Source organism: Thalassophryne amazonica, chromosome 4 (genome assembly GCF_902500255.1).
Source record: "Thalassophryne amazonica chromosome 4, fThaAma1.1, whole genome shotgun sequence".
Lineage (NCBI taxonomy): Eukaryota > Metazoa > Chordata > Actinopteri > Batrachoidiformes > Batrachoididae > Thalassophryne > Thalassophryne amazonica.
The window spans coordinates 2209921-2222992 of record NC_047106.1 but is presented as its reverse complement, the minus strand read 5'-3'; the positions used below and the strand labels follow the sequence as shown (position 1 = coordinate 2222992).

General features: G+C 42.7%; 1 protein-coding gene across 1 annotated transcript in view; it reads left to right on the top strand.

Moving 5' to 3' along the window:
- Positions 1 to 13072, top strand: part of ulk2 (unc-51 like autophagy activating kinase 2) — a 119932-nt gene that overhangs the window by 87581 nt on the left and 19279 nt on the right. The window contains exons 15-20 of the mRNA XM_034169020.1: positions 7492 to 7644; positions 10074 to 10219; positions 10295 to 10375; positions 11507 to 11769; positions 11840 to 12018; positions 12350 to 12459. Of these exons, the coding sequence (XP_034024911.1) occupies positions 7492 to 7644; positions 10074 to 10219; positions 10295 to 10375; positions 11507 to 11769; positions 11840 to 12018; positions 12350 to 12459 (932 nt within the window). The remainder of the gene's footprint in view (positions 1 to 7491; positions 7645 to 10073; positions 10220 to 10294; positions 10376 to 11506; positions 11770 to 11839; positions 12019 to 12349; positions 12460 to 13072) is intronic.

Below are 13072 nucleotides of genomic sequence, written 5' to 3'. Positions count from 1 at the left end.
TTGATGCAGGTGTTAGTTTTGGGGATGAAAATTTACAGGGTGATTCCATAATTTATTCCTCAGAATTGAGTGAGTCCATATTTTTTTCCCTCTGCTTGATCTAAAAAAGTAACTGTTACTGACTGCCACAATTTTTTTTTCCTGATTTCTTATAGTGTTTCTTAAAGCCAGAAAGTTGCCATTTGAAATGACTTTAGTTTTGTGTCATGTCTGTGATCTGCTTTTTTTTCTACAAAATTAAATGACTGAACATCCTCTGAGGCCGGTGATTCCATAATTATTGCCAGGGGTTGTAGAAGGAGAGAGCATATTTCACCCATATTGGCCTCTCTTCATTGGCTCCCTGTTAATTCTAGAATAGAATTTAAAATTCTTCTTCTTACTTATAAGGTTTTGAATAATCAGGTCCCATCTTATCTTAGAGACCTCATAGTACCATATCACCCCAATAGAGCGCTTTGCTCTCAGACTGCAGGGTTACTTGTAGTTCCTAGGGTTTGTAAGAGTAGAATGGGAGGCAGAGTCTTCAGCTTTCAGGCTCCTCTCCTGTGGAACCAGCTCCCAATTCAGATCAGGGAGACAGACACCCTCTCTACTTTTAAGATTAGGCTTAAAACTTTCCTTTTTGCTAAAGCTTATAGTTAGGGCTGGATCAGGTGACCCTGAACCATCCCTTAGTTATGCTGCTATAGACGTAGACTGCTGGGGGGTTCCCATGATGCACTGTTTCTTTCTCTTTTTGCTCTGTATGCACCACTCTGCATTTAATCATTAGTGATCGATCTCTGCTCCCCTCCACAGCATGTCTTTTTCCTGGTTCTCTCCCTCAGCCCCAACCAGTCCCAGCAGAAGACTGCCCCTCCCTGAGCCTGGTTCTGCTGGAGGTTTCTTCCTGTTAAAAGGGAGTTTTTCCTTCCCACTGTAGCCAAGTGCTTGCTCACAGGGGGTCGTTTTGACCGTTGGGGTTTTACATAATTATTGTATGGCCTTGCCTTACAATATAAAGCGCCTTGGGGCAACTGTTTGTTGTGATTTGGCGCTATATAAAAAAATTGATTGATTGATTAATTGAACTGCCCACTTTAGCTGTGAGCTTTTCATACGACTTGTCCTCACCTCTAAAAGCGCGGTGAAAACAGCACATCTGCACTGAGCTTTACAAAGTCATTTTTATGCTTTATTTTTCTCCTTTATTTAGAATTCTGAGCTGAGCCGCTCCGTATCATCTCGTTAAAAACAGCTGAGCCTCCTCGACGTGTCAACAACTAACACTATTTTCCACTCAAATGTACCTAAACTCTCTTTCTGAGGACCACATGATGTGAAAACACAATAAAACCTTCTTACCTGTAAATCTGGTCATGTTTTATGCATAAATAAATGTTATCCATTCTTTGTGCTCAAACGCCAAAGCAGGGGCGAATCCAGATGGGATGGGGGCGTGGGTCAAGGATGTGCCCCCCTCCCCCACAACATCCCTAGATTAAAGGTCCAGTTTTGAAGCCGTTTTTTTTTTTTACTACAATTACTAATACTACTTAAAATAATAATAATTTTGACAAGTAAAATGTTTACAGAGAATTTAAATGTTAGAAAAATGTTAGAATTTAATAGTTACATTTATAAACAATGTAGGTTAGAAATTGCAAGTTTTACTGTTACAGTGCTGTCAACAGTTAAATATGAGGTCAAGAAAGATTATTTTACTTTTTATAAAACAAGTATTTATTTTCATTGAAGTCAAGAAAGGGTGACTATAAAGTGAGTTTTGGCAAAACAGGTATCATTGTCATGTTGAGGTGGCAGAGGGTTGTTGTCGGCAGCTGGGGAAAGTAACTAAAAAAGTAACTAGTAATCTAACTTAGTTACTTTTACAATTGAGTAATCAGTAAAGTAACTAAGTTACTTTTTCAAGGAGTAATCAGTAATTGGATTACTTTTTCAAAGTAACTGTGGCAACACTGACCGTGTGTAATGTTCCTGATAATTCTCCAGCAATGCGTGCCATTAATCGTAACACATGGTAACAGGTTGCAGCGGTTCCTGAGGACACCTGACTCCTCTGCCCCAAATCATCACATTCGTGATCAGCGGCCAAGATTGTGTACTTCGTGGCATTTGTGACTTGTCGTTATGTGTAAATGCACCTTTAGCGAGTGATGGAATGGCTTTTGTGGGATGTACAGAGTCAGCTCCCGCCACACTTCAGAGAAGCCCTGGAAATTCACAGACTCCGTCCACTGGTCCACCCTGTGCCATTTCCTTCATTGTGCCATTTTCTCTGGGCCCCTCCCCAATCAGACCGGGAGTGACATGTTTAGCCGCATGTTCTCCTTGAATTGCTGGCTGTCTGAGTGGTGTCCAAAAATGAGGTGGGCTTCATAGATAATTGGCAAAGCTTCTGGGGAAAACCTGGTCTTGTTAGGAGAGACGGCATCCATCCCACTTTGGATGGAGCAGCTCTCATTTCTAGAAATCTGGCCAATTTTATTAAACCCTCCAAACTGTGACTATCCAGGGTTGGGACCAGGAAGCAGAGTTGTAGTCTTACACACCTCTCTGCAGCTTCTCTCCCCCTGCCATCCCCCCAATACCCCATCCCCGTAGAGACGGTGCCTGCTCACAGACCACCAACAACCAGTAAAAATCTATTTAAGCATAAAAATTCAAAAAGAAAAAATATAGCACCTTCAACTGCACCACAGACTAAAACAGTTAAATGTGGTTTATTAAACATTAGGTCTCTCTCTTCTAAGTCCCTGTTGGTAAATGATATAATAATTGATCAACATATTGATTTATTCTGCCTTACAGAAACCTGGTTACAGCAGGATGAATATGTTAGTTTAAATGAGTCAACACCCCCGAGTCACACTAACTGTCAGAACACTCGTAGCACGGGCCGAGGGGGAGGATTAGCAGCAATCTTCCGCTCCAGCTTATTAATTAATCAAAAACCCAGACAGAGCTTTAATTCATTTGAAAGCTTGACTCTTAGTCTTGTCCATCCAAATTGGAAGTCCCAAAAACCAGTTTTATTTGTTGTTATCTATTGTCCACCTGGTCGTTATTGTGAGTTTCTTTGTGAATTTTCAGACCTTTTGTCTGACTTAGTGCTTAGCTCAGATAAGATAATTATAGTGGGTGATTTTAACATCCACATAGATGCTGAGAATGACAGCCTCAACACTGCATTTAATCTATTATTAGACTCAATTGGCTTCGCTCAAAATGTAAATGAGTCCACTCACCACTTTAACCATACTTTAGATCTTGTTCTGACTTATGGTATGGAAATTGGAAAGGGTAGTTGTAAAACAGCTAACTGATCATCTGCAGAGGAATGGTCTATTTGAAGAGTTTCAGTCTGGTTTCAGAATTCATCATAGTACAGAAACAGCATTAGTGAAAGTTACAAATAATCTTCTTATGGCCTCAGACAGTGGACTCATCTCTGTGCTTGTCCTGTTAGAACTCAGTGCTGCTTTTGATACTGTTGACCATTAAAATTTTATTACAGAGATTAGAGCATGCCATAGGTATTAAAGGCACTGCGCTGCTGTGGTTTGAATCATATTTATCTAATAGATTACAATTTGTTCATGTAAATGGGGAGTCTTCTTCACAGACTAAGGTTAATTATGGAGTTCCACAAGGTTCTGTGGTAGGACCAATTTTATTCAGTTTATACATGCTTCCTTTAGGCAGCATCATTAGAAAGCATTGCTTAAATTTTCATTGTTACGCAGATGATACCCAGCTTTATCTATCCATGAAGCCAGAGGACACACACCAATTAGTTAAACTGCAGGAATGTCTTACAGACATAAAGACATGGATGACCTCTAATTTCCTGCTTTTAAATTCAGATAAAACTGAAGTTATTGTACAACTCCTGGCAAAAATGATGGAATCACCGGCCTCGGAGGATGTTTATTCAGTTGTTTAATTTTGTAGAAAAAAAAGCAGATCACAGACATGACACAAAACTAAAGTCATTTCAAATGGCAACTTTCTGGCTTTAAGAAACACTATAAGAAATCAGGAAAAAAAATTGTGGCAGTCAGTAACGGTTACTTTTTTAGACCAAGCAGAGGGAAAAAAATATGCAATCACTCAATTCTGAGGAAAAAAATGATGGAATCATGAAAAACAAAAGAACGCTCCAACACATCACTAGTATTTTGTTGCACCACCTCTGGCTTTTATAACAGCTTGCAGTCTCTGAGGCATGGACTTAATGAGTGACAAACAGTACTCCTCATCAATCTGGCTCCAACTTTCTCTGATTGCTGTTGCCAGATCAGCTTTGCAGGTTGGAGCCTTGTCATGGACCATTTTCTTCAACTTCCACCAAAGATTTTCAATTGGATTAAGATCCGGACTATTTGCAGGCCATGACATTGACCCTATGTGTCTTTTTGCAAGGAATGTTTTCACAGTTTTTGCTCTATGGCAAGATGCATTATCATCTTGAAAAATGATTTCATCATCCCCAAACATCCTTTCAATTGATGGGATAAGAAAAGTGTCCAAAATATCAACGTAAACTTGTGCATTTATTGATGATGTAATGACAGCCATCTCCCCAGTGCCTTTACCTGACATGCAGCCCCATATCATCAATGACTGTGGAAATTTACATGTTCTCTTCAGGCAGTCATCTTTATAAATCTCATTGGAACGGCACCAAACAGTTCCAGCATCATCACCTTGCCCAATGCAGATTCCAGATTCATCACTGAATATGACTTTCATCCAGTCATCCACAGTCCAAGATTGCTTTTCCTTAGCCCATTGTAACCTTGTTTTTTTCTGTTTAGGTGTTAATGATGGCTTTCGTTTAGCTTTTCTGTATGTAAATCCCATTTCCTTTAGGCGGTTTCTTACAGTTCGGTCACAGACTTTGACTCCAGTTTCCTCCCATTTGTTCCTCATTTGTTTTGTTGTGCATTTTCGATTTTTGAGACATATTGCTTTGTTTTCTGTCTTGATGCTTTGATGTCTTCCTTGGTCTACCAGTATGTTTGCCTTTAACAACCTTCCCATGTTGTTTGTATTTGGTACAGAGTTTAGACACAGCTGACTGTGAACAACCAACATCTTTTGCAACATTGCATGATGATTTACCCTCTTTTAAGAGTTTGATAATCCTCTCCTTTGTTTCAATTGACATCTCTCGTGTTGGAGCCATGATTCATGTCAGTCCACTTGGTGCAACAGCTCTCCAAGGTGTGATCACTCCTTTTTAGATGCAGACTAATGAGTAGATCTGATTTGATGCAGGTGTTAGTTTTGGGGATGAAAATTTACAGGGTGATTCCATAATTTATTCCTCAGAATTGAGTGAGTCCATATTTTTTTCCCTCTGCTTGATCTAAAAAAGTAACTGTTACTGACTGCCACAATTTTTTTTTCCTGATTTCTTATAGTGTTTCTTAAAGCCAGAAAGTTGCCATTTGAAATGACTTTAGTTTTGTGTCATGTCTGTGATCTGCTTTTTTTTTCTACAAAATTAAACGACTGAACATCCTCTGAGGCCGGTGATTCCATAATTATTGCCAGGGGTTGTAGAAGGAGAGAGCATATTTCACCCATATTGGCCTCTCTTCATTGGCTCCCTGTTAATTCTAGAATAGAATTTAAAATTCTTCTTCTTACTTATAAGGTTTTGAATAATCAGGTCCCATCTTATCTTAGAGACCTCATAGTACTATATCACCCCAATAGAGCGCTTCGCTCTCAGACTGCAGGGTTACTTGTAGTTCCTAGGGTTTGTAAGAGTAGAATGGGAGGCAGAGTCTTCAGCTTTCAGGCTCCTCTCCTGTGGAACCAGCTCCCAATTCAGATCAGGGAGACAGACACCCTCTCTACTTTTAAGATTAGGCTTAAAACTTTCCTTTTTGCTAAAGCTTATAGTTAGGGCTGGATTAGGTGACCCTGAACCATCCCTTTGTTATGCTGCTATAGACTTAGACTGCTGGGGGGGTTCCCATGATGCACTGAGTGTTTCTTTCTCTTTTTGCTCTGTATGCACCACTCTGCATTTAATCATTAGTGATTGATCTCTGCTCCCCTCCACAGCATGTCTTTTTCCTGATTCTCTCCCCTCAGCCCCAACCAGTCCGAGCAGAAGACTGCCCCTCCCTGAGCCTGGTTCTGCTGGAGGTTTCTTCCTGTTACATGGGAGTTTTTCCTTCCCACTGTCGCCAAGTGCTTGCTCATAGGGGGTCGTTTTGACCGTTGGGGTTCTTCTGTAATTATTGTATGGCTTTTGCCTTACAATATAAAGCGCCTTGGGGCAACTGTTGTTGTGATTTGGCGCTATATAAATAAAATTGATTTGATTTGTGTGGGCTGTAGGAGCACAGCCAGAGCCAACAGGAATATTGTTGTCTTTTCCAGTCCTGTCGGACATGGCTACAGTGGAAAAGAAAGGCGTATACATGCCATAGAGCTGAGTTGGGTGCCACTACATAGTCCGGGTGGTTGGGTGTGTTGGCCCCGGGGACGTCTCCCAGAGGCAGTTGGAGGTCCCTGTATTGCCCTCCTGTTGAGAAATGCTGTGCTGATCTCCAGTGGAGGGTGGTGCACGGGGCCGTGGCTACTAACTGTGGCCCACTCTGACCCAGGCTCAAGCAGTCAGTGCGACTTCTGCTTGGCAGAGGAGACCCTGGAGCACCTGTGGCTGACCTGCCCTCATCTGGCATCTCTTTTTAATGTCCTGGGACAATGGTTTCAGAGACTCGGATGAGACTTTATCGGAGAACTCTTTGTGCTTGGACCAAAATTCCCGGGAGCGCAGCGCAGGAATACAGTAGTGACCAATTTCATCTTGGGACAGGCCAAGATGAGTATTTGGAGGCTGCACAGACCCTGAACTCCTGTTGAAGAGACTGATAAGAGCACGCCTCAGGCTGGAGTTCATTGGTGGGGGAACTGGAAGAGTTTGAGGCCGTGTGGACGGTAGGGGGGCACTCTGTGAACTGAGAGGGGGGCAGCTGTTCATGGACGACTAGGATCTGTAGTTTCTAGTGTTGTTGTGGTGCTTGATTTTATGTCACTCTTTTAATTAGTAATTGGCAGAAATAAATGTATTTTAAAAGTCAAAGTCTCTCTCTCTGTGTGTGTGTGTCAGTCAGTCTCTCTCTCTCTCTCTCTGTGTCTCTGTCAGAGTCTCTCTCTCTCTCTCTCTCTCTCTCTGTGTGTGTCTCTCTCTCTCTGTCTCTCTCTCTCTCTCTCTCTCTCTCTCTCTGTGTGTCTCTGTCTCTCTCTGTGTCTGTCTCTCTCGCTCTCTGTGTGTGTCTCTGTCTCTCTCTCTCTCTCAGGATGAACTTAAGTTCTTGAACTTTCCTCTCACTGCAGTAAACAGTTCTGGTTTTTAGAAACACGTCTCCGTTTCAGCAGCAGGACTTTAGACCGGCCGAGTTTTGGACTCTGTCCTTGTAGAGCTCAGACTCACTAACTGCTCTCCATTGTTTTCCCCAACAGGCAGCCCCAGCCCCCACCAGGACAGACTCCCATGGTGTCCCCCCGGGCCGAGACCACCCCGATCCCCGTCCCGACGCAGGTTCGAAACTACCAGCGAATGAAGCAGAACCTGTCCAGCAGTCCCACCGCCGCCGTGCTGTGCAGCTCTCCCAGGTAACCTCACGCTGCCGTCACACCTTCTATCCATCCTCCCAAATTTAAACCTTTGTGGGTGTTTTTTCTTTGATTATTGATTATTCAGTTGTTGTGAACCTGAAACCTACAGAACAGAGTCCAAACCTGAACTTGGTGACTTCAAAATAAAACAAACAGTCTTATTCCATTAAAATAACTCATCTATTATTTGCAGTTTAAATATTTGGAAGTTCAGTTTATTGTGATGTTTGACAGCAAACATTTAAAAGGTGTTTGTCAGGAGAAACTTTGACTTATTGTACTTAATTTCTCCGTGTGTCTTGTTTGTCTGTGAATCATGACCCTGGCAGGATGATAATGTTTTCAACATGTTGACGTTCTCTCATCAGCTGCACGTTTGTTCACACCTATAACCACTGACCTGCAGGGGACGCTCTGTTGATGGTTTCATCAGTCACACCTGGCATGTTGTTGTCATGGTTACTTATAAGGAGCTGTAATTTATTGCTAATGTTGTTTTATTTTGAAAGGCTGTGTCCTTCCTGTGGAATCAGGACTTCTAAGTGAGTTCTGATAAATGAACTCACCAACAGAGACCCCTTAAAATATTAATATTCTTAATATTTTAGAAGTGCCCCTGAAATTGAAATTGACCTCATAAGACTGCAGACTACAGTATAGCTCTTAAAACATCCATGAGTTGCAAATTTTAATAAACACGCCCTTAGATGGTAAATGTCTGTCATTAGACACTTTATTATTCTGTCTTTTAGGGAGGAACAATTAGCTCTTTTATTAAGGTGCATATTTGTTTCAGCATTTAGCTAAATATTTAGCTTGATGTTTGGGAATATTGGGAATAGGCTAAATGTGTAAATACTTAGCATTAACTAATCTGCTAAGGTTTTAGGTTTCACAGAAATTTGATAATGTAGTTTTAGCCTTTTTTTTTGCTCTTTTTTTGCTCTTCATCTGTGGGTCAAAAGAAATTCTAAATTGAAATGTTAGTAGCATTCCCATGCCAATGAAATCAAATGTGATTCTTTTTCTCCCTCAAATAAACCAGGTAATTATGAAGATAAGATTTATTTTAAATGTTGTTATTATGAAGTGAAGTGAGGAGAGATCTGTGTAGGGGGGCAAAGCTCTCCATTTACCGATCAATCTACGTTTCGATCCTCACCTATGGTCATGAGATTTGGCTCATGACCGAAAGAACGAGATCGCAGGTACAAGCGGCCGAGATGAGTTTCCTCCGCAGGGTGGCTGGGCGCTCCCTTAGAGATAGGGTGAGGAGCTCGGTCACTCGGGAGGAGCTCGGAGTCGAGCCGCTGCTCCTCCACGTCGAAAGGAGTCAGTTGAGGTGGCTCGGGCATCTTTTCCGGATGCCCCCTGGATGCCTCGCTGGAGAGGTGTTCCGGGCACGTCCCATTGGGAGGAGGCCCCGGGGAAGACCCAGGACACGCTGGAAGGATTACATCTCTCGGCTGGCTTGGGAACGCCTTGGGGTTCCCCCGGAGGAGCTGGGGGAGGTGTGTGTGGATCGGGAGGTCTGGGCAGCTTTGCTTGAGCTGCTGCCCCCACGACCCGACTCCGGATAAAGCGGAAGAAAATGGATGGATGGATGGATGATGTTATTATTATGATTATTATTATTATTTTGTCAGTGTACATAACAAAAAAGTGTTTCCAGCTGCTGGAAAATTTTGGTAAAAACACACACTCTTGCAGGCACTTAAAAAAGGGTCAGATTCAGTCACTTCAGCTGGTAATGTGAACACAGCATCAGTTCTAAGCCGTCTTTACAAACAGGCAGACTGTCCTTTCTACAAACTTTTTTTTCCACAAGTGGGCAGTTTGTTCACTCTGGTGACATTCAAACCCCTTCTTACACCGCGTCTGTCTGCTTTCAAAGGCTGCCTGTCTCGTTTGCTGGATGATCCGTGGACCGCACTGGATTCAAATCCTCTCCGTGTGTGGCAGGACATCTCACACAATTCAGAAAAATCTGCGGGAATCATTGACCTGTATTCATAATATTATGAATGCCATTACAAAGAGGTGAACTATCCACTGCGCGCCCCTCCCCTTTCTTTCACCTTCTCACTGCTTCTGTGAACTCTGACAGCAAGCAGGGGCAACTGCAGCTGCCTACTGGGGGCGCCAATTTTCCACTTTAACACACAGTGACAAGAAAACCATTTTGTGGTGAAGTTGTTTTGTTTTTTCCCCCTCACTGCTCGTGGCCACGATGCCGCCCCACCACAAATGTCCATGGCCCGTACTGAAAACCACCACTGCTCACCAGAACACAGTTTGCGGTTCTTATGAGAGTCACGTCATGTTTTTGTTCCACACTGAACAGTTTTATTTCCTGTTCGCTTTTTGAAGTCAGTCCAGATTTTTGGTGATAAATGCTTATTCTTCATTGGTGATTTGTTTTGCAGGTCAGGCACAGTGAGGCGCTCCAACACCAGTCCTGTGGCATTTCCTAAAATGGGGTCAGGGTCTCCATGTGCCGCAGACGTCCCTCAGCTGGTGTGCCGGCGCCTCTCCACAGGCAGCTCCCGGCCCTACTCCCCGTCTCCTCTGGGTAAGAAGACCAGTTTGCGTTGTGGCGTTTAAAGTGGCGTGCGGTGATGGTGACTGACAGTCTGTGTGTCTGTAGTGGGATCCATCCCAGAGCAGCTGGGTCACTGCTGCTGTCACCTTCAGCATCAGGAACCTCGCAGCCGCAGCTCGTCAGGAGGTCAGTGCACGGTGTCCACATGTGACCTGGGTTCTGTCTCGGGTCACAGTCTGGTTGTTGTTGTGTTGTTAGTGTTTTACTCTGTAATCGTGATCGTCACTGAGTTTTTAAAATGTCTCTTTTTTTTTTTTTTTACAACATTGTGCACGTTTTATAAGTCTGCAGACACTAATCTGTGTGTTACAGATACAAATCAGTGTCCTCGGATCCGCAGAGAAAAAAGCCTGGCTGTTTGCGACAGTTGTCGTAAAGCAGGACTGGTTGGTTGCTGCGACACTTAAACTAAACGTAGCATGTGGACATCGCAAACTTTTAGAACTCTACACATTTGAAAGATGAAACGGGAAAAGTGAACTGTGTCATCAGGAAAGACGTTTTCTCTCTGGAAAATTAACATTCTGCTGTTCAAACAGGATTTTAGGCAAGATTATGTGACTTTTTTCATTAATCTAGACTTTGTTTCATTGGGAAAAAAGACTGGCTTTAATGGATTTACATGAATTTACACACGAATGTAACTGAGTTTTTATTAATGTAGACTTTTTCATGGTGAAAAGACACTGTGGCTTTGAATGGATTTACAGAAATTTACACAAGAATATGTGGCTTTTTTACTCTAAGTTATGTTATTGATATTTTACCTTGAGTTTAAAAATATTCTACAAGCTTTAGCTGTGGTTTTGAAATACTTTAACAGTCTTTTCAGTCTTCATGAATTTCATGTAGTTTAATTGTTTTGAGTTGATGCATAATTTGGTTTACAATTAAAAGGAAAATCATTCCAGGTCCAACTTCCATGTCATATTCTGTTATTTCAACATGATCATTGATGGTTCAAATGAAAGGTTGAATACAGGGTCATTTAAATACGCACTAATTTTGATATTTTTTTGTTCCAGGAGATGCTGAAAATGTATCAGTAGATAAAAAATGAATTTGGTTTCTGGGATCCCACGGGGCCCGAGACCCCGGCTCCTGGGGGCCTATGCCCCCCAGACCCCCTGCAAATTTTCCTCAGATTTCACAATTTTCATTTCACAGCCCTGGTTTAAAATCAGCTGGGATATCTGACCCACATCTAAAATGGTCTGTGTTGGAATGAGACTGATCCAGATCTTCCTCCTCCCCCAGGCTCCCCTGTTCCATCCTCACAGCTCCTTGGGGCCCGGCTCCAGAGCGCCCCCATCCTCACTGACGTTTACCAGAGCAGACAGAAGCTCCAGAAGCAGCTGTCCGATCCCGTGCAGCCGTCCTCCTCTTGCAGTTACTCCCCTCAGCTGGGCCGACCGGCCAACTTTGGCTCCTCCCCCACCAAGTTGCTGGGCTCTTCCCCCCGTTCCTCCGACTGGCTGCAGAAGTCCCCTCTGCCCACCATCATTGGCTCTCCCACCAAAGTCAGTGTTGGTAAACTGTTTTCTGCAATCTTCTTTCTCCTCAAATTTAATGTTGTTTGTTTTCTCTTAGACCATTTCAGTGCCCTTCAAAATCCCCAAAACACAGGCGTCCTGCAACCTGATGGCGCTGGCAGACAGCCCCGTGCCCACCAAGATGCTCACAGATACACGGGATGTCTGCACCCACCACGGTAATCCCTACCCCAGCGGGCGCCAGGCCCCACCTGAATCCAGCAGGACCTTTGGCAGGTACCACCCCCCAAAAATTAAAACAAAAAAGAAAAAATGTGTGTGTGTGTGTCTTAATCCATGCAGACAACACTGCTTTTTTTCAGAGAAAGTGATCACAGTTTTACATCCAACACCTTGACTTTTACCTGCAAAAATCCTCTGATATATTGACCTAAAATATGGACTATTTTGCATGAATCAGGCCTTTTGTTGCTGCATTTGCAAAAGATGACTTGATGTATTAATTTACTCCAACAAACCATCAGGAAGCTGCGTCTGTGTGTCTTTTTTTTTTTTAAGGCCGGTGGACACAGAGGTAACTGAAACATGGAATTCTGTGTGTCAACAGGTCTGTTAGCGCGGGCCGTCTGTCTGAGCAGCCAGTTAGAATCACTCTGGGAGGACAGCCGTATCAGGGCAGCACCGACAGTCTGAACGCAGAGCGGCCCATGGACACCGGTACGCTGTCAGCAAGTTGGTATTTGGTGCAGTGATCTTGATCCTTTAATTCCAGAGCGAGTGACTGAAGCACAAATACAGCTTTGAAGATTTTACTTTATATTAAATTCATTTGAATGAGATATTAAACCTCTGAGGTCGCTGGACGCGCCAATGCATCCAAATCATGTTGCTATTAACAAACAGCTAATAGAACATTAGGGATGGGTATTGATAAGATTTTATCGATATCGATGCCATTATCAATTCCACTTATTGATCTGATTCCTTATCGATTCCCTTATCAATACCTCTTATGAATTTTCTGTACTAAAAGTAGGCTTTACAGGTTTTCTATGTCAACAACATTTTAAATTGGTCACTGGATCCTTGATCTCTGGACTTAAATAAAAATAAATAAAATCTGTAGTTTTTGTCAAAAGCATTTCCTTTCAGACATTTTGGCATGAATGTCTCTCCGTACCTCTGAGCTGAGCTCAGCCGGCTGCTGCACGTTTGCGCAGGACGTCTCATTTTGGGAGGAAAAAACGTTTTGATCTATTGTAGTTTGTTTGTACGAGGCCTGTCAATAAAGTATAGGTCTTTTTTATTTTTTTCAAAAACTATATGGATT